This window comes from Ptiloglossa arizonensis, chromosome 5 (assembly GCF_051014685.1).
Source record: "Ptiloglossa arizonensis isolate GNS036 chromosome 5, iyPtiAriz1_principal, whole genome shotgun sequence".
Classification (NCBI taxonomy): Eukaryota; Metazoa; Arthropoda; class Insecta; order Hymenoptera; family Colletidae; genus Ptiloglossa; species Ptiloglossa arizonensis.
The window spans coordinates 21,785,273-21,806,659 of record NC_135052.1 but is presented as its reverse complement, the minus strand read 5'-3'; the positions used below and the strand labels follow the sequence as shown (position 1 = coordinate 21,806,659).

The 21,387-nt window shown below is 35.4% G+C and overlaps 1 protein-coding gene across 3 annotated transcripts in view; it reads left to right on the top strand.

Annotated features, from left to right (window-relative positions):
* Positions 1 to 21,387, top strand: part of LOC143147485 (pseudouridylate synthase RPUSD2) — a 411,655-nt gene that overhangs the window by 267,038 nt on the left and 123,230 nt on the right. For all 3 annotated transcript variants that reach the window (XM_076312737.1, XM_076312738.1, XM_076312739.1), the window contains one exon: positions 5,883 to 5,987. In XM_076312737.1, coding sequence (XP_076168852.1) covers positions 5,883 to 5,987 — 105 coding nt within the window. The remainder of the gene's footprint in view (positions 1 to 5,882; positions 5,988 to 21,387) is intronic.

Here is a 21,387-nt window from a genome sequence, read left to right as displayed (position 1 = left end):
ATTGCGATAATATGAAGGATATAGTGTTATTATCGGTCGAGATTCAAGACCTTTCCATTGTAGAAATTCTCTAATTGAAAATGCCCTTTATTTAGGCAGAAGATCTCATGAATGATTCAAAGACAATTTTGAATTATTGGAAATGTTCCATTAGATTTGTTCATGTATCATTCATTTATTCATGTGTATCGGGAAGAAAAGAAGTCGTGGATGTAGAACCCTATTCTGGACCGTGGATGTAGACCCCTATTTTAAACCGTGGATGTAAACCCCTATTCTGGACCGTGGATGTAGACCCCGATTTTAAACCGTGGACGTAGACCTTTATTCTGGATCGTGGATATAGACCCCTATTCTGGACCGTGGATGTAGACCCCTATTCGGAACCGTGAATGTAGACCCCTATTCGGAACCGTGAATGTAGACCCCTATTCTGAACCGTGAACGTAGACCCCGACTCTGGGTCATTAATCAGTTCAATGATTATTCTTACTTGTAACAAGTTTGCAATGTGACACGTTAAATACTAAACATTCTAAAGTATTCCAATCCTAAAAAAAATTATTTCAAGATTCGTATCGCGAAGAATTTTATCTCAGTACTTTTATCCGTAACTTGGACAACATCTATCGAATACTTACGATTGATTTCAATCGTTTCCTGAGTGTCTTTTTCTGAGAGACATCAAAGAACCAGGAAAGACAAAGATGGAAAAGCTTGAAGAGGATTTCTATCCATCAATTACTACACCGTTAATCCGATTTATTAGCTCCAACCTTGACTCCGTTTGAGTACGCTCTGCAACCCCCTATTTGAACGTAAACGTTCAATTCCTTCGTGTTTCCTCCGGGAAACACAGAAGACAATGCGAATGGCTAATGACGGAGCTGAGTACGGACAAGCGTAATTGCAGCGTTTTAACCGAGTAAGGGAAAGCATCGATTCACGGAGTCATCGATGCGCGACACCACAATAACACGGCAAAATTCTCGTAATCTGCATTCCCCGGGAATGAAGTTGATTGCGTGTAAACACGAGGCTGCGCCGCGATACGACGACGAAGCGAAGCGATGAAATAACGGGACTCGATGTACCAGTTGTATCTGATCGTCGTTGTCGGCATCGTATCACTATCCTGTAAATAAATCACACCTGCGGAAACCGGGGCGCGAATCGAAAGAGTTTATCTCTCGTTTAACACGACGCTGGGTATAAATATCGTACTAGCATGGGCGAACAGAAAGTTGATCCACTGCTCGGAGAGAAATTCACAGCGAAAATCCACCGTACGAGGTCGTTTGATATCTTTGAAAAAAGAACATTGTTATTTGGCGGTGTGTAACCTACTGGAAGGAACTCTAAAGAATACACTCTTTACCTTACTCGAGTGATTTGCGTTTAGGATGATTATTTGTAAAATGAAATTGGATCGTTAAAAAAGTTTCAATTTATCCAGTTTCTAATTTTGTAAATTAAGGTCGTTTCAAGGTCATGTCATTGTACATATCTGAGTATATATTATAATATCAACTACACGATGCAATGGAGAAAAATGTATGCAAAAAAACATCGATGACTTTCGAAACTTCGAAGAAGAAAAATGACCTTTGAAAGAAAAATTATTTTTGCAGTGTATTAGTGCAATGATACCACATAAATTGCATACAAAATATTTCTTATACTGTTACAAGTTAGAGAGATATTTGTGTATAAATTTTTTGATACCAGGTTAAATTGCATACAAAATATTTGTTATATCATTACAAGTAGAGTAGATATTTAGATGGATACCTATAGATGGAACATCTTATATAATAATCTACACACATACTTTTAATATGACACTACATACATCGGTGCTTTTTTTGAAAAAGTGTATCTATTTCTAACAAAGTACATAATTAGAAAGATACTTTTTTTCAGAAACCGTGAGTACAATATAAATTAAAATTTTGACGCGTCAACCATCCAATACTGATAAAGTATAGGGCGCGACTTCGCTCTGATCCGCGCTGTACGGCAGTCGACAATGTACTAACGTTATGCGCAACTATCTCGCGCATTGCGTGCTCGGGTGGGGGTCGCTTCTTCGCTAGCAGCTGTCGTGCATCTGTGGTAGCACGAACGAGTCTTTTCTGTCACGTGTACTGCTGGGAGTTGTACAGATCTCTTCTGGGAAGAATTTGTTCTACCGATCAGAAGTTTCGTAAACTAACCGACGCGGTTAACCCAAGTCTACAAACAGTGTCGTGTGTCGGAACTTCCACTTACATTGTCATGGAAACGGATTGTACAAACAGAGTCGAGAAACACTCTATTTACTCCATGGTAATTAACAACACCAACCCTTCTGACTAAATATTGTATTCCTGAATCAAACCTTTCCTTGTGTCACTCGAATCTCTGCATAGTCAAACAACGATTCGTGCCCCGGTACGCTAAATTCGAAACCTCGCAATCATAAAAATTCTTCAAATATTATTTCTCATTTACGTTACACTGTATCAAAATTATATTCGTGTACAGGTCTGCGTTGATGCGAGACTCAGCTTGGCTGTTATTAAGCCCTAAATACACAGTATTTTAGCCTTGATATATGGTTCATTCGTCTGAGTGGCCCAGAAACGCGATCCTCCTATTAATTTGAACATATGTTGCGTTTGAAACGAAATAGCGAAATTCACGGTGGCAGAAAATCGAAATAGAGTGAAAACACAAATACGAAAGGAAATGGAACATCGGTTAGTAAATATCGAATTAACAAACGTCTGACGGAGTATTGACGTTAAAGTCTTGACTTTTCTTGAATTTATGATCGAATTCGTCAAACCTTAAAGTGTCAAAAAAAAAAAAAAAATAATAATTGTTCTCGATCTGTAAAATTTATCTAAACGTTTTTAAAAACTTCCAACACCGAATGTGCTGGACAAAGGTGCCTTTTAATTGCCAGCAGAGCGTTCGATGAAACTTTCGTTCGATCATGGTAAGCAAGGAAATCGCACTTTTGCTCAGTTTAATAACCAAGTTAATTCTTGGGCTTAGTTCTCCCGCGCGACCGTTAAAATCTTCGATCCATTAATCTTTTCTCGGTGGCGTTCTTGTCCGAAATCTTAACGCACCACTAAAACTTCGACACCTAATTACCGCCATTCGCGACCCATGAAACTTTTCAGAAGCTGGCCCCGTCGTAAATTGATCGTCACGTGGATCGACGACCTTATCGTTTTCACGAACGTGTTTGTGATTAGGTTCGACCGTTTATTTCTCAAAGGTTCAGAAATGATTTCCTGAAATGATTTATTAGTTCCACGACGACTGAAAGTAATTAGGGAAACACCTGTCCAGTACTTTCGAAGCTCTAACGCGTTCTTAAGAATATAATCCTGGTGACTAAGATGAATTATACTCTTTCCCAAGTGGAAATTAATATAATTACCATAGGGACACGGTGTACGATTTCGATGTGATCTAACGTTATGGACAATTACCGATAGGAAAATACTAATTATAATTATTCTTAAGAGCACAGTCACGCCTCGGTTGAGTTGAGGCGGAATATATTGACCGCTACGGTCAATATCACTTACCCCCACCATAGACACGCTAGACACCATCCCCACTGTTGCGCCGCGTCTACTCGCTTCTCTGTTTAAGAGAGAGCGCGCGTATGTTTACAAGTCTGGATTTCCTGTCCCCCTAACGCCTTGGGGTTCTCCATCTATGCATATAAAACTTTCATACGAAGGAAATACTATTTTGGTCAGTATCTATGGGACAGACAGACAGTATCTAATATTTACACTTGAATTCACTTGGAATAAAATATTCATGTTACGCCCAGACCAATATCGTATATAAACGAAGTTGAAAATTTGTATATTTGAAATAAAGGGAGGCTAGCCAGGTTCTATTTCTTATTTACTATCTCTTACTTTCCTATATATAGTACACTGTCTTTTCTTTTCTATTTCCTATTATTTACCCAGCCTTTTACTTCTTATTTAATATTTCCTATTACGCAAACACACTAAGCAAAAAATAATACATATGGAAATAATTTGTCACAGTGTTCCACAAAGTTTATTTTCAATTCCCTTATCAAATTTAAATAGCTTCAGAATTATATCAATAACTCACTAACACGATACTACCGTTTCAAGATAGTATTTACATAATTTACTATAAGATTAGCTATTTGGAATACAATTACTTGGCCTCTCACTTCGCACAATTTTATTTGCAATTGTTAAAGAAGCTCCAGTATTTATTTAACATTGAAGCAATTGCTCAGTTTCTTTAATAACTGTTATACATTCCAAGTATTCCTACTCGAGACGCCAGGGGACAAGACGCCCGCGGCACGCGGAGCCGGTAGAGCGGGGAACCGAAACGGAGTGGTGGGGGTAGCCACTCGCGCGACCTCGAGCAGCCGATACATCTTGCGCAGCGTCTGGTCCTTCATCGCGGCATTAATTATTCGTAAGACGATCGTGTTTCGTGGCGCAACGGTACGTGGTTTACGTAACGTACTCGGAACGGTACGAGTCGCAAGGATCACAGGATCTAATTATATTAACGTGGCTCGCGCGTCATCGATTAACTCGCCTTTCGCCGATTCGCGCCATTAAGCTCAGGTCGAATTACCACACCACTAAATCGGCGGCCGTGCGTTCGTCTCTCTCTATTTGGCCGTCCTGTTAACGAGAAATTAGCATGTGCGGGGCTGCGCGCAAAGCATGGACGGGTTAAACCGATTAGCGTGAATCGATGCGCCCGGAACCTTCGGCCGCGACCGCATTAACGAGACACGCACAATGAACGACGACGCCTTGTCTCGGCTCTCTGCAAGATCGTAGAAAATCGTGACTCGATCCGCCCCGATAACATTCTCATTGCTTCGGAATTAATGTTCTGAGTTGTTTATTGTCGTCTCGATGGCAGGATTTCGAGTAACTATTACATCGAATACAATATACAGGGTGTCCTAAACCAATCGATCCTTGAAGCAACGCCTGATTATTGATTTTGTAATATAACAATAAAGGAGGCAATTTTATTTTTGTTCTTAAAATTTTCATTCCTTCGAAATTATGTTCTGAGCTGTTTATTGTCGTCTCGATTTTGAGTAACTATTAAATCGAGTACAATATACCCAGTGTCCTAAACCAATCGATCCTTGAAGCAACGCCTGATTATTGATTTTGTAAAATAACAATAAAGCAGACAATTTTATTTTTGTTCTTAAAATTTTCATTCCTTCGAAATTATGTTCTGAGCTGTTTACTCTTGTCTCGATTTCGTGTAGCTATTAAATCGAATCCAATATACCGGGTGTCTCAAACCAATCGACCCTTGAAATAATACAAATTATTGATTTTGTGAAATAACAATAGAGGAAACGATTTTATTTTTGTTCTTGACGTGAAAATTAATAGGATGAGTGATATTTTTATATTCTTTGTTTAAGGTCGTTTCCATACAGGTTTTTTTTACGGAATGCTATATTTTTCTTGTCTTTTTTTTTTTAAGATAAATTTTAAAAGTGTTCTTTGTCTTTTTAGAACTTTCTCGGGGTGTCAATACTTTTCAATGAAATACAGTATATTTTCGGTAATATATTCTTCGATAACAAAAATTAACTTAGGTATCATAGTACGACCTAAAGGTAAACTGTAAAATTTTTTCAAGTGTGATTTTCAGTCCACGTTATCGTGACTTTTTAAAATTGTTTATTCTTTGATTCAGAAAATGGCTTCCTTCGAGCGTAGAGTATTATGACTATTTGCGTCATCGAATCGAATTCTCTGAAAAAATGATCGAGGATGTTGCTGTGCACTTTTTTGGAACTGTGGCTAATTTTAAATATTTGGGTTCTGTTTCAGGTTGATTTGAAACCACTCAGGGAGGCGACGATCGCCGTCCCGACGCCGAAGATCTCAGAGAAGCGGAAGGCCGAAGAAGCCGATGCCAGCAAGGATTTAAAAAAGGTGAGCATAGTAAAAATATATATAAATAGAATCACAATTCTATCTTTCGACAGAATGACGCGAATTGATATAATTGTGATTATTATAATTATCAGTTTACAAATAAATTTCCTAATTTCGACATATTTACTTCGAGCTGCTCACTGTCTAAATTACAATCAAATATTGACAATTCCAATCTATATTTACATTACTCCAAAATAAATTCAGTCACGTCTAGACTTTATGTTTCTATTTATGAAAATTTCATACTTCAGAGGTAGAGACAATCCACAATTCTAGATTTTTCACAATTAATCATAATCTTGGAGTAGGACTTTTATGAGAGGAGTATCTATTTCTATCATTTTTTTAACAAATTGAGAAGGGATTTATAAATACTCTTGTTCTTCTTTAAGTAGTTTTTTTTTTTTGTAAATTCCTAGAAAATTCTATAATCGAGAATTTTTATCTGCTCCAGACAAAATTTGAGCGATACGAGAGTGGAGCAGATATTTATAATACTCTTCTTAATATTTTTGAGCATTTCTTGATAAATTCTCGACAAAATTCTATACTCAGAAATTTTTACCAACTCGAAACAAAATTTGAGTTAAACGAGAAGAAGTTTATTTTCGTAATTCACTTAACAAATTGAGCAGAGATTTACAATACTCTTCTTAATATTCTTCAGCATTTCTTGATAAATTCTCGACAGAATTCTATATCCAGAAATTTTTACCAACCCGAGACAAAATTTGAAATAAATTCGCATTCCCCTGATGAATCAAATTATTCGAGCTTCCGTGTAAATCCAAACGGAGTCTGCATCTGTTCAAATCGTATTAAATTCCGCTGACCCGTTCTAACAATAACGTTCCTTGTAAATTCGTATTCCCGGTTGTACAAGAACCCCATTACACGAAGTTGAAACAAAAACAGAAACGAAAAAAAAAAAAGGAAAAAAAAACACCCCAGAACAGAGAGTGGAGGTTCGATGAGCCTCTCCAAAAGTCTATTTTGAAAGCTCCTTGGCCAGTGCTCCTTGGCCACCGAAATCGGTATAACAGGTCCGAAACGGAGCGCGTATTTCATCCACTTGTCGCGTATCTCGGCCGTTCTCGTCGATATTCGACGCCCAGAGCATCCCGGCGCCGTCACGGGCCGCGTCCTCGTTAGTCCACAACGGCCAGTCGTCATTAACGAAATAAACGCCCGTGAACCGCCTACCTTTTGAAATCAGACGCTGTTCCCTGGCTTCGTCGACGTTAAATATTCGCGTCGACGCGTTCGAGGACACTTCGATCTCGTAGATTTCTCACCGAAACTTCCTCTGTCGACCGTTTTCTACGTTCTTGCGAACAGTGTCTCTGAATAAAAACTAGCACAAACAAGCACAGGACGATTCTATGGGAAAAAATAGATCGAAACGGGACGATTCTACGTGAAGAAGTAGATCGAAAGGAGACGATTCTACGTGAAGAAATAGATCGAAAATATGGAAGAAATTTTTGTCCAAGGAGGCTTCGTTTTTGAGAAAATTTTTTTGGAAATTTTTACGTTCTTGCAATTAGTGTCTTTTAATAAAATCTAGCATAACGAAGCACGAGACGATTCTAAGTCAAGAAATAGATCGAAAATATGGAAGAAATTTTGTTTGAATGAGATTTCGTTTTTGAGAAAATTTTTTTGGAAATTTTTGCGTTCTTGCAAAAAGTGACTTTCAATAAAATTTAGCATAATGAAGCACAAGACGATTCTATGTAAAGAAATAGATCGGAAATATGGAAGAAATTTTTATCTAATGAGGCTTTGTTTTTGAGAAAATTTTTTTGGAAATTTTTACGTTCTTGCAAAAAGTGTCTCTCAATAAAATCTAGCATAACGAAGTACGAGACGATTCTATGTGAAGAAATAGATCGAAAACATGGAAGAAATTTTTTTCCAAGGAGGCTTCGTTTTTGAGAAAATTTTTTTGGAAATTTTTACGTTCTTGCAATTAGTGTTTTTCAATAAAATCTAGCATAACGAAGCACGAGACGATTCTATGTGAAGAAATAGATCGAAAACATGAGAGAAATTTTTTTCTGCAGAGGCTTCGTTTTTGAGAAAATTTTTTTGGAAATTTTTGCGTTCTTGCAAAAAGTGACTTTCAATAAAATTTTGCATAATGAAGCACGAGACGATTTTATGTGAAGAAATAGATCGAAAATATGGAAGAAATTTTTTTCCAAGAAAGCTTCGTTTTTGAGAAAATTTTTTTGGAAATTTTTACGTTCTTGCAATTAGTGTCTCTTAATAAAATCTAGCATAACGAAGCACGAGACGATTTTATGTGAAGAAATAGATCGAAAATATGGAAGAAATTTTTTTCCAACGAGATTTCGTTTTTGAGAACATTGTTTTGGGGCACGTGAGATTTTCCTATGGGTGTCTCTTGATACAGAATGTATGGTAGTAACGAATTGTAGTGCGCTATATTTCGTGATTAACTTTATGTTTGTCACGCATGAACGTAATAGCGCAGGGAAATTCGCGAAATGAAAATTTACCGGTCAACGCGCATGTATTTTTAAAATCGATTTTTTTTTTGAAGAATGAGGCGCCGTATGAAAAAATGTGATTCTCCGGTTTTTATTTGTTTTTTCACGCTGTAAATATCCCTTGGGATAAATAATGGTTCATGCTTCTCGGAAATTCGAATTAAATGTTTAGAATAAAAACAGAAAATTAGTATTTAATACAATGATAATTGTACCCAGTGGGTGATTTTATATAATTTATACGCGAATCAGTTTTTCTAACGAGGATTAGAGTAAAAATAAAAATTAGATTAATCGTTATATTAATACTTGAAAAATTTGTTGTTTTATAAATATTACCATGGTTGTGTAAGAAAAGTTATTATTATTGATACTATGCATTTATGCGGGTGAATGTATTTTATATACGTAGTATAACTAGAATATGTAAAAAAGGCGAGATGCAACTAAAAATATTTTTTAAATAAAAATGTCTGACTGGTACTGTAAAGGACTTGAAAATAACACGTGTTATTGATCTTTGTTTTGAATTAATACAAGGGAAAAATGGTTTCTCGATTTCTGCCAGTGTTTTCAGAATTTTTATTAATATCGAACAATGTCGCTTAAATATTTCTTTATCTACATCCGGGAGAAATTCGTTGGCAGGTACATAGTATAAATAAATAAAAAATACAGAGAGCATAACGTAGCAACATCAATGTGGGCTCTGTTTGTATAAATATTGTTTAAACGAAGTTGGACCCGAATGCAATTAAACGATATTCAATCAAACAGTTTTTTGGTATTAAACTGTTCGTTTTATAAAGAGGAAAATTGCACAAGGAGTGTCGTGAAATTTTAACAAAAATAAGTTCGCAGTAAAATTTCCAGTCGATCACTGTCAACGTTTTTACAAAACATTTCTATCAATTTGATCGCAAATTCGTTGATAAATTAAGAATTTAAATAATTTGATTTTGAAACATTATTGCAATATATTTTTATCTCGTACTGAAGATTCCTCGAAAAGATCGAAACATTTACAAGTTTTGATAAATACTATATTTTGCAACGAAATGTTTGTTCATGATGATTTTCCACAGACCGAACGAAACTGTGAACTTTCACAAACAAAACTTGCAAACACGTAGTTTGTAATTTTTAAATCGTTTCCTCTCGATTTTCGATTAAAATATTTCGTTTAAGCTTCAACCCTGTGGTAAAAGTTTATTTTTTACAGTTATTTTATATTCGTCCGAAAAAAAGTTCCACAGAAACGTATATCGTAGGTTCTGGCAAAATTTATAAATCTAAATTTATAAATTTAAATTTTGCTAGTTCAATTTTGAAAATTTAACTTAACCACCATTGTTACTTCTTAATGCATAAATTTAATAAAGCACCCACATCACGAAGTTTCATTCGAAAAAAAAAAAAAATAGAACAAAATCAGAGGTATCGATAAATAAATAAAGAACATAAAATAACCTTCACTGTCGATTCTTCAAATGAAACCTCCCTATCAGTTTAAACAATGCACGAAATTTTGTTCATTCAATTGTATACAATTCCCATTAATCCACTACTGTCCTAAATAACAATTCAAAAATTGTATCGTTACTATTGCACACAATGAGAATACAAAAAAAATTTCATCCCTTTGCTCAAAAATTTCAACCCCCTCTCGACCATAATGTCTCCCTAATTTCGTCTATAATTATCTCGCAGGACAGCGCGGGAACTGAATAATTTACCGTTGTTTATTTTTTCAATGTCAGTGGAAGTTCCCTCGACCCCCCTCCTCCCTCTCTTTGCAAGCTTGGGATCCACTCGAAATTAATTGCTGAAGGTAGCGCTTAAAGTCTTAAACCGGACCACCTCGACGCGGAGGACTTTGTTAATCCGCCATTAATCCACGGAAACACGCGCGGGAACTCGAAATAAATTTGCTCGGCAGCTTGCAACGCGAATTGTTCTTTGCATCGAATTGTTTCCGGTCGTACCGTCGGTGACCGCGACCCCCTTCACCACGAGAATTTGTACGGTGAACCTAGCGCCCAACAAAGGGTATACACGTCGCGTTGTTCGACTCCGAAGACGTCTGAGATCGTGATCTCGAAAGACCTAATAGCTCTGACGAAGACTGAAAAGACTCGAGGAGCTTTCAATGCTCCCGGTCTTTCACCATCCTCGGGCTCTTTCCGTAAATTTGTATGGGATTTAGTTGTACGAAAGTTCGAATCACTTTGAGAAACGTCGGTGGGAGGATCTTGAAAATCCTCGAGGAGCGATCCTTGTGAAAATTGAAGAAAGGATTTGGCTAAGTTTACAATGTTCCGGCCACGTTTTCCCTTGGATTTGGCAAAGTTGCGCGACGACGAATTTTTTTGTACATTCGACCCTCGATTTGCATCGGTGTTGTACGATTTAGGTCTGATATCTAGGGAGAGAATTGTTACATGATTGCTTATAGTGATAGTAGGTTTAATAAGTTGTGTAATGGGAATAGTAGTTTATGGTAATGGTGACTTTTGTAATAGTGATAGTAGCTTGTATAATAGTGACAGTTACCTTTATGGGAGTAATAATAGTAGTTGTGATGGTAATAGTAATTTTATAATAGTGATAGTAGATTGTACGATAGTAAGAGTAACCTTTGTAATAATTATAGTAACTTGTATAATGGTAATAGTAACTTATATTATAGTAGTAGTAACTTATATAATAGTAATAGTAACTTATATTTTACTAGTAGAAACTTATATAATAGTAATAGTAACTTATATTATAGTAGCAGTGATTTATATAATAGTAATGGTAACTTATATTATAATAGTAGTAACTTATAATAATACTAACTTTTATTATAATAGTAGTAACTTATAGTAATACTAACTTTTATTATAATGGTAATAGTAACTTATATAATAGTAACAGTACCCTTTGTAATGGTAATAGTAACTTATATAATAGTAAGAGTATCCTTTATAATGGTAATAGTAACAGTACCCTTTATAATGGTAATAGTAACTTATATAATAGTAACAGTACCCTTTATAATGGTAATAGTAACTTATATAATAGTAACAGTACCCTTTATAATGGTAATAGTAACTTATATAATAGTAAGAGTATCCTTTATAATGGTAATAGTAACAGTACCCTTTATAATGGTAATAGTAACTTATATAATAGTAACAGTACCCTTTATAACGGTAATAGTAACTTATATAATAGTAACAGTACCCTTTATAATGGTAATAGTAACTTGTAAGTTATAAATTACAAAAAATGGAGTTTCAATGTAATTTCTTCAGGGATACTGTCACCTTTAATTGGTCAGTTATTTTAATTATTGTAACTTATGTGAAACCGTTAGAATTTTAAAGAAATATTTATTATTAAATTTTTCAGTGATGTAATACACTGATATGATCAGTCAGTTGATTAGTATCATACTTTCTATTTGTACTTTGTTCGAGCATAGTAATTCATTCCTGAAGAGGTTATGAAGGAATGTTATGTGTATATATTTATTGGGAAAATTTGCATAGAATTTAATAAAGATGAGAGACAAGCTCTAATATGGGATTTTCATGAAACGATGTCATCAACGTTAGAAAAAGAAATGAGAACGAAGGTATTATACAATAATAAAAGTCACGAAGATAACTTGTAAAAATATAATACAAAATAAAATTTAAAATTATCTGTTTATGTGAATTTTAAAATAGTATTTCACATACTAATATCGTTTGTAATGTACGACGGTAAATAGTTTATTTTATATTACAATAGGGTTCTACGTGGTCTATAAATAAATTAATAAACTTATGTTCTTGAAGGATAGTTCATAGAAATAATGATTGCTACCATATTGATAAATCTTTTACCATTCAAGTATTACCAATTTTACATTCCATAATATTAAAAAAGACTTTTAAATAATTATTGTATCATCGTCTACTTATACAATCAAATATAAATTCTAGAAAGTCTGATTAATAATTATTTCTTCAATAAAAAATGATTGTTTCATCAATTCAAATAGTTTATTTTATATTCAGAAACGAGGATTGGAACGTTTATATTAATCTCTTCATTTGGTACACGAATCTCTATTTATTATTAATTAATTTCGGTAAACAGGAATAGTCCATTAGTATACATTAATTATAAGAGTAAATATTTGGTCTACATATATAAATTAATATTACTCTCGATTGTACATGAAACTATTATAGAGCCAATTTAGCGTGTAAATCGAGGGTCAGATGTAATGTACGCAACAATTCAATTTAAACACTAGTACTTTGATGTCGCGTGGAATTTCAGTCGCACGCGCGAGATTGTGACTGGTTAATTGGTATTGGCCTGCCATTTTCAGTCACGATAACAAAAGAGTCACTCCTCGACAGTTTATCAGTTCATACGTTCTTGTTTCGTTTGTACGAAAGTTTAATTGAAATTTACGTCGCACAAGGAGTAGAATTTTTAACAGCGACCGTATTAAATTAAATTTTCCAAGTAGGTGAAACGACCGAAACGCGATTCGACTTTTCATTTCGTTTGTTCTTGCGCCTTTGAACGAAGAAAAAAAAAAACCCCCGGTAATCGCGATTCGTTAAAACCGGTACGAGCAAAGCGATAATTAACATCGTAACAACAATTGCGTCGGTAACAAAATCTCCATTTCGTTCAGAGCTCGAACAAAAAACATTGAAATTAAACGAAAGAAAGGTCTATTGTTAATTTCGTGTTAATCCCGCGTAAAGAATTTGTGCACCCTTAGAAAAGGGTAACTACACGTAGGTATTCAATGAAAAAATACGAAATTGGCCTAAATAATTTTTTTACTATTATTTTTGTTTTCTGTGTTTTATCTATGGAACATTATGGTCCATTAGTATTTTTGTGACAAGTTTTTAGAAATATGTGATTTTATAATTAGTAGGAAAACTTCTTTATTATTATTACATACGTTTTATTGGCTTTTTATTACGTATTACAAGGTCGAGATGGTTAAATAAAAGTAAAATGCTCGATTAGACCAGTGACCACCCGTTTATTGGAGCAGAATTAAGTTTTTACTGGTCTATCGTGAATGTAATTATTGAATTAAATTTTTAACGAGTAATAATGTGTGTTATTACTAAATTAAATTTCCAATGGGCAACCATGAATGTACCTGTTAAATTAAATTGCAAATGGGCAACGGTGAATGTAATTATTAAATTAAATTTCATAAACTAGTAGCTTTATTACTGTCAGTGATTTAAATTATGTATATTAAAATTTCTTTAATAGTCTTTCTTCGGAGAAAAGAATTTTAATATTTTGTAATTAAAATTGTCAATAACAAATTTTTCACTTCATTCATTGAAGTTAGAACACAAGGGGTCTGTAAAATGATTTTAAAATTCGAGGAACAACATTGTAACGTTGTAAAATTATTTTCAAATTCGGGGGATTAAATTGTAACATTCTAAAATTATTTTTCAATTTGGGGGTCTGACGTAAAATTCTTTTCAAATTCGGGGAATTAAATTGTAAAGTTTTAAAGTTATTTTCAAATTCATGGGATTAAATTGTAACCTTGTAAAATTATTTTCAAATTCGGGGGATTAAATTGTAACATTCTAAAATTATTTTTCAATTTGGGGATCTGACGTTGTAAAATTATTTTCAAATTCGGGGGATTAAATTGTAACCTTGTAAAATTATTTAAAAAATACTAAATTCTAATGTCTGCTAAAAAATAAAAAAAATAAAAAGTTCTAATATTCCCGTGTCAGCTTGTCCGCGCAAAATTGTCAGAGAAGTCGTTGTTTCTGCGAAAGAAGGGAAAACAAATTGCGGAATGTAAAGCTGGAGGAAAAAAAGATGTCGACGGCAGCGAGAATGATTAGAGAACACGGACAGGGGAAAAAAGAGGTAGAATAAGAGAGGGCAACTTTGTGGAATCGAAGGACGCTTGGCGTCACGTTAACACGCCGAAAACCCTCCTCCACCTACGGCGTCGGGAAACTCCGGTGCAGTTTGTTGCCGCCTGTTGCTGTGCAACGTCGACGCTTTTCGTGCATCGCAGCGAGAAAAATACTCCCGCCCCCGTTCAGTCGAGACAGGATAAAGATCCATGGTAAACAAAACATCCTCGAATTCGAAACGGTTCGAACGATTTTACAACTGTCGAAGGAAGACAGCTAACCGACAGACATCGTTTTTAACGAAACGTTGCATAATTGTTCATTTCGAACGAACTAAGAATCATGTATTTCGTTGCTATTACTTTTCGACCTTAAGAGAGAAACTACCCTTACAGCGGAAGTAATTGTTTTATTTAAGGAACTCACTTAAGTAACTCTTGAATATATAGAAGGTATTGAAAATGTTTCGAATAAAAATTGTACCGTTTGTGATGGCTGAGAATTAGTAGAAAAATTGGAAGAAAAACACTTTTTTATGTTTTCTTTTATTATTAGTGGCAGGCCTTGTGGAAATATTTTTTAGTATCTTTTGTAATACTAGTGGCAGGGCTGTAGATATATTTTTTAATATCTTTTGAAATACTAGTGGCAGGGCTATAGATATATTTTTTAATTTTGTTTGTAATATCTTTTGTAATATTAGTGGCAGGTTTCTAGAAATATTTTTTAATATCTTTTGTAATACTAGTGACAGGCCTGTAGATATATTTTTTAATATTTTTTTTAATACTAGTGGCAGGCCTGTGAATATATTTTTTAATTTCGTTTGTAATATCTTTTATAATACTAGTGGCAGGTTTCTAGAAATATTTTTCAATATCTTTTGTAATACTAGTGACAGGTTTCTAGAAATATTTTTTAATTTCTTTTCTAGTTCAAGAGTTGAATTAACGTAGGAAAATGTAGTGACTCTAACAAAAGGGGTGGTGTCTTCTTTAATTTTGAATAGTAGCAGCCAATACAGTAAAACATAAGCCACTCCCACTCACACGGTATACTTCCCCTACCGATAGCCACTACTGCCAGTTACTTCCCCCACCAACTTCAATCGTTGCTACGTGACCATCCCCTCCATTTCTCAATGCAATGCAGCGAGCGAGTCTCTCGCGCATTAATCGAGGGTCTACCGTACGGGGTTCTTCATCCTTTATTCATGGTAACACATTTGTTTTAAACCGGGAGTCATCTTTCATTCTCCGTACAATACATCGAATATACACAAATCAACTCACGTGAGGATTTATTGTGCTATTTTTTATATCATACAAGATTCACTTATTTAACGAAGAATACTGCACATGTCTTAGTCCAGGAGTCATCTTTCGTTCTTCGTACAATACATTGTATATACACAAATCAACTCATGTGAGGAATTATTGTGCTATTTTTTATATCATACAAAATTCACTTATTTAACGAAGAATACTACGCTTGTCTTAGACCAGGAGTCATCTTTCGTTCTCCGTACAATACATCGTATATACACAAATCAACTCACGTGAGGATTTATTGTCCTATTTTTTACAACATACAAAATTCACTTATTTAACAAAGAATACTACACTTGTCTTAGACCAGGAGTCATCTTTCGTTCTCCGTACAATACATTGTATATACACACAATCCACTCACGTGAGGATTTATTGTGCTATTTTTTATATCATACAAGATTCACTTATTTAACGAACAACACTATATTTACCTTAGCCTATGAGTCATCTTTCGATCTCCGTACAGTACATCGTATATTTACAAATCGACCTAACGTGCTATTTTTGATGCCAAACGAGATGTACTTATTAAATAAAAAATAAAAATAAAAAAAAGTTCCCGTTAAATATATTACAGCGTGTTCTTTTACAATAATTGCCACTGATCTCAACCTCGGAATAAACATGTTCTTCATCGTGTTGGTTAAGGAAAGTTCGAAGGGTCAATAATCCCAGTGAAAATTCCCCGTTTTCTTATCCATCGATTTAAAAATATCAATAAAAATCAGGGAAGAGGAGATCCTTTTAACGCGCCGTTCGATAAGCTTGTACACGGCTGGTATTCAAGCTTGTTACGGAGAGGAACTTTGTCCTTTCACGGTTGAAAGGAAGCCTCGAAGAAAGGACGCTCGAGGACGTGAGCCTAAATGGCAGGATGTTGGGCAAAGATTTCGGTGCCAGGGAAGAACCTTTGAGCCAAGTAAGTTCTTCGTAAGAGAAAAAAAAAGAAAAAAAAAAAAATACATCAGAGAATACTCTTTGGAAAGTAATCCTGAAAGTAAGAAGAACCGGAAGCTATCCAGTGACTTTGAAGCTTTAGAATACTTCGGAACAGAAACCATGATCTTTTGTGTATATTTATTTCAAACGTACTTGGAATTTTCACTTTTCTGGAGTACCCCTTTGGGGTAGGAAATTTGTTGAAGTATTCCTTCTTACAGACTGGCTTTTTTCTTTCTTCCCCCGAAGCTTAAAATTATCCATTGTCGCTTGAACGATGAACTTCACTCCTTCTTTCTTGGTTCTTTCTTTCTTGGTACGCGCTTATTTCGTGCGCTTTACTCGACGCTGTAAAAATTGAAAGATAATTTTCAGCCGGTGGTTTTAATTGCCGCGAGAGCTTTTTTTTCGATAAGAGTAAAAGAAAACTCATCGACCCTTAATCCAAAAACTTCAACGAACTAAAAGCTTTTCAATGGAGCTTTTAGCAGGCCAGATTTTCAACGAACGAAAAATTTCAGCGAAGTTACAAAATGGATAATGACAATGATCGATAGACGTATGATCGAAAAAATTGAAAACGTTTCGAATCTAGTTTGGGTCCTTTACGGTGGTAAATTTTTAGTTAAAATATGTGGAAAGAAGTGGTACAAGAAGAATCGATTCAATTATTAATTATTGTTAAAAGGTATGAGTTTTCCGTGAAAGAGAATTAAGTAGAAAAATCAGGGGTAAAGATAGATAATAAAAATATTAATGTAGTGTTTAAATTGTACATTGACCAATGTTCTCATTATATTACTATTCATTGTATCAACATGTATAAGAATAATTTTGAACAAAATTTTCGCGAAAAATTTTTTTCCTCTGAAAATAATACTTTTTTTCAGATCCTTTTTCTCGATAATTCAAAGTGCTCACAAAAGCTAATTTTCTGTGTGCAAAATTTGCAATCCAAACGCGCTCAAAAAATTTTTTTGACGCATTAACTCGCAGAAGATCTATTACATTTTTTACAGCAATTAATTTTTTTTGAATCTTTCGGTATTAATTATTTTTTAAATGGTTTTTAAAAGTACACTTCAAGTACACTTCTAATATTAACTCACCTATGTTTCAAGTACACCCACAATTCGTCCCAAGAAACAAATAATATTTTTTTCATATATTTTTTCATACGACAAAATGAGCAAGAGTACTGAAAATTAATCTCAAGAAATAAATAATACATTTTTACATCATAGAATGGGTTACATGGCAAATGACTCTGACAATCAATCTCCAGAAGCAAACAATACATTTTCCACATACTTCTTTCAAATCTTAAAATAAGTGATAACTCCAATGTACCATTCCTTTAACAAAAATCAATGAATTGTCACTTTTTTCTTGATATTGAAAATCAATAACTATCGATTGGTTGCAAATGTATAGTTCTCGATTCAAAAATGGACAAACACTCACATATTCGAACATTATACACTATTACACTTTGAAATCATCTTTTTCTCGATATAGAAAACCAATAGCCATCAATTGGCTGCAAATGTATAGTTCTCAATTCAAAAATACACAAAAACACACACACTCAAACATTACACACTATTAAATCCCTCTTTTTCTCAGTATTGAAAACCAGTAGCCATCGATTGGCTGCAAATGTACAATTCTCGATTCAAAAATCTTCGCAAACACACACAAACAAACACACACTCTCTCGAACACTGCAACATTTCCAAATCACTTTCTCCAGTACTAAAAACCAATACATTTATCGAGTGTCTGCAAACGTACCATTCTCGATTCGAAAATCTTCTCAAACACACACAAACAAACACGCACATACACACACTCTCTCTATCGAACACTGCAACATTTCCAAATCACTTTCTCCAGTACTAAAAACCAATACATTTATCGAGTGTCCGCAAATGTACAATTCTCGATTCGAAAATCTTCTCAAACACACGCAAACAAACAAACACATACAAGAGCATTCTACATACACCATTTGTCCATTTCGAAGTCGGTCTCCTTCGTGGTCGGTGTGGGCCAACGTCTCACAGGGTGCGAAGTGCCGAAAAACGTGCCGCGGGGTCTATCCGGCGCCTAACAGAAGAAAAATCTCATCAGCCGTGGAGCGAAACGCGGCAAAGTGGGTGAAGCCTAAACGGCGGCTTCGGTATTCACCGGGAGAGATGCCCTCGGGCAGTGAAAGCCGCGACGTGGTGGGGATTGGCCGATGGGTGGAAAGGAGACATTGACTTGTAGACAGAAACCGTGACTGGAAGGGGTCGCTGGAGGGCGAAGGGAGGCCTCAGGGCCGGTCGATACAGCCGAAAGTCCAGAACGGGGCGAGTGGCGCGAAAATTCGTGCGGATGGAAACATAAGTCGGACTAGAAGCGGGCTGAACCGGCGCGCGGCGGGCTGACTCGCGGGACAGGGGCGGAGCGGGGACCACGGGGAACGTGGTGGAACGGGAACGCAGCCGAGGGTGGTTTCTTGCTCTCCTTTTTTCTTTCGGTTTATTTTCCGGCCCGCAACTTGCGGAGTTTCGACATCGTGTCTGGGAACTCGGAACACTTTATTTCACGCGATCGAGCGCGCGCGGGAGCTTTTTCTTCGCGCGGCCTTCCTCGGAGCTCGCCTGCGGATCTTGAAACCTACGTGACTACCGACCGAAGGGAAATATTAATGAACTTGTCGTGGAATTTGAGCTTCGTTCGAGAAATTCTACTACATAGTTTTTTTTTCTATTTTTTTTATTTTTTTTTTTTTTGTAAGTTTCGATTGGGTCATTTTGGGTAAGATCGAACGATGAGGATCTCGAACGACCGTGTTTGGGGTGGAGGGGAATTCCATTTAACGAGCGACTGGGAATTATTTGAGAGAAAATCGTTTCGCGGGTACTATCAAGTGGTCGGTAATGAAATTTATATTGTAATTGAATCAAGCAGTCAGGGATGCGGATGATTTTAAGGAACGCTCTTAATCGATTCCGGGGTTGGAAAGTTTATCTGTAGGTGAAGTTTTGATGTATGAGAGATGAAGAGGTTATTTGTGGGGAGATTGGTCGTTCGAAGTGGTTGATCGACCATTTTGTGTGTCCGTGGCACGATTAGCGGCAGACTTCACTTTTCACGGATTGGAGGTTTCAAGTTTTGGGATTGAGAATTATAGGGCATACAAGCGTTTGTGACTAGAGACTCGTAGAGTATCTATCAGAGTCATGGAGCTTTCAATTTTTAATATCTACAGTCAAAAAGCTTCCAAGTTTTAGTAACTAGAGTCATAGAGCTTCCAAGTTTTAGTAACTAGAGTCATAGAGCTTCCAAGTTTTAATGTTTAGAGCCATTGAGCTTCCAAGTTTTAGTAACTAGAGGCATAGAGCTTCCAAGTTCTAATGTTTAGAGCCATAGAGCTCCCAAGTTTTAGTAAGTAGAATCATAGAGTTTTCAAGTTTTAGTATCTAAAGTCGTAGAGCTTTCCAGTTTTAGTATTCAGAATCATGGAGCTTCCAAGTTTTAGTAACTAGAGTCATAGAGCTTTCAAATTTTAATAACTATAGTCATAGAGCTTCCAAGTTCTAATGTTCAGAGTCATAGAGCTCCCAAGTTTTAGTAATTAGAGTTATAGAGTTTTCAAGTTTTAGTATCTAGAGTCGTAGAGCTTTCCAGTTTTAGTATTCAGAATCATGGAGCTTCCAAGTTTTAGTAACTAGAGTCATAGAGCTTTCAAATTTTAGTAACTAGAGTCATAGAGCTTCCAAGTTTTAATGTTTAGAGCCATAAAGCTTCCAAGTTTTAATATCTCGAGTCATAAAGTTTCCAAGTTTAAATGTCTAGAGCCAAAGAGCTTCCAAGTTTTAATGTTTAGAGCTATAATTTTAGTAACTACGTTTTAGCTCCCAAGTTTTAGTAACTGGAGTTATAGAGTTTCAAAGTTTCAGTATCTAGAGTCGTAGAACTTTCAACTTTCAGTATTCAGAATCATAAAGCTTCTAAGTTTTAATATCTAGAGTCATAAAGCTTCCAAGTTTTGATATCTCCAGTCATAAAATTTGCAAGTTTTAATGTCTAGAGCCAAAGAGCTTCCAAGTTTTAACATCTAGAGCTATAGAGCTTTCAAGTTTTAGTAACTAGAGTCATAAAACTTCCAAGTTTTAAGATTCAAAGTCATAGAACTTCCAAGTTTCACTATCCAAACTCATAGAGTTTCCAAGTTCTAATATCTAGAGTCACAGAGCTTTCAAGTTATAGTAACCAGAGTCATATAACTATCAAGTTTCGGTATCTAGAATCAGTAGTACGTAGAGCTTTCACGTTTTAGTATTCAGGATCACAATACCTAGAGTCTGTATTACGTAGAGCTTTCGAGTCTTAGTATTCAGGGTCATAGAGCTTCCAAGTTATAACGTTTAGAGTCTGTATTACGTAGAGCTTTCAAGTCTTAGTATCCAGGGTCACAGAGCTTCCAAGTTATAATGTTTAGAGCCATAAAGCTTCCAAGCTTCGGTATCCAGAGTCTCTACGACTTGTCAACAAGAGCTCCGAATTTTCAACAATCAAAAATCCTCGACTTCACCGAACTAATACGAGACCTTCCAACTGTTGCAAGTCGGACTTTCAATGTTCATCGACCAAAGATCTATTTTTATCGCAAATTGCCCTCAACCGTTATCGTTCGAATTCCGTAATA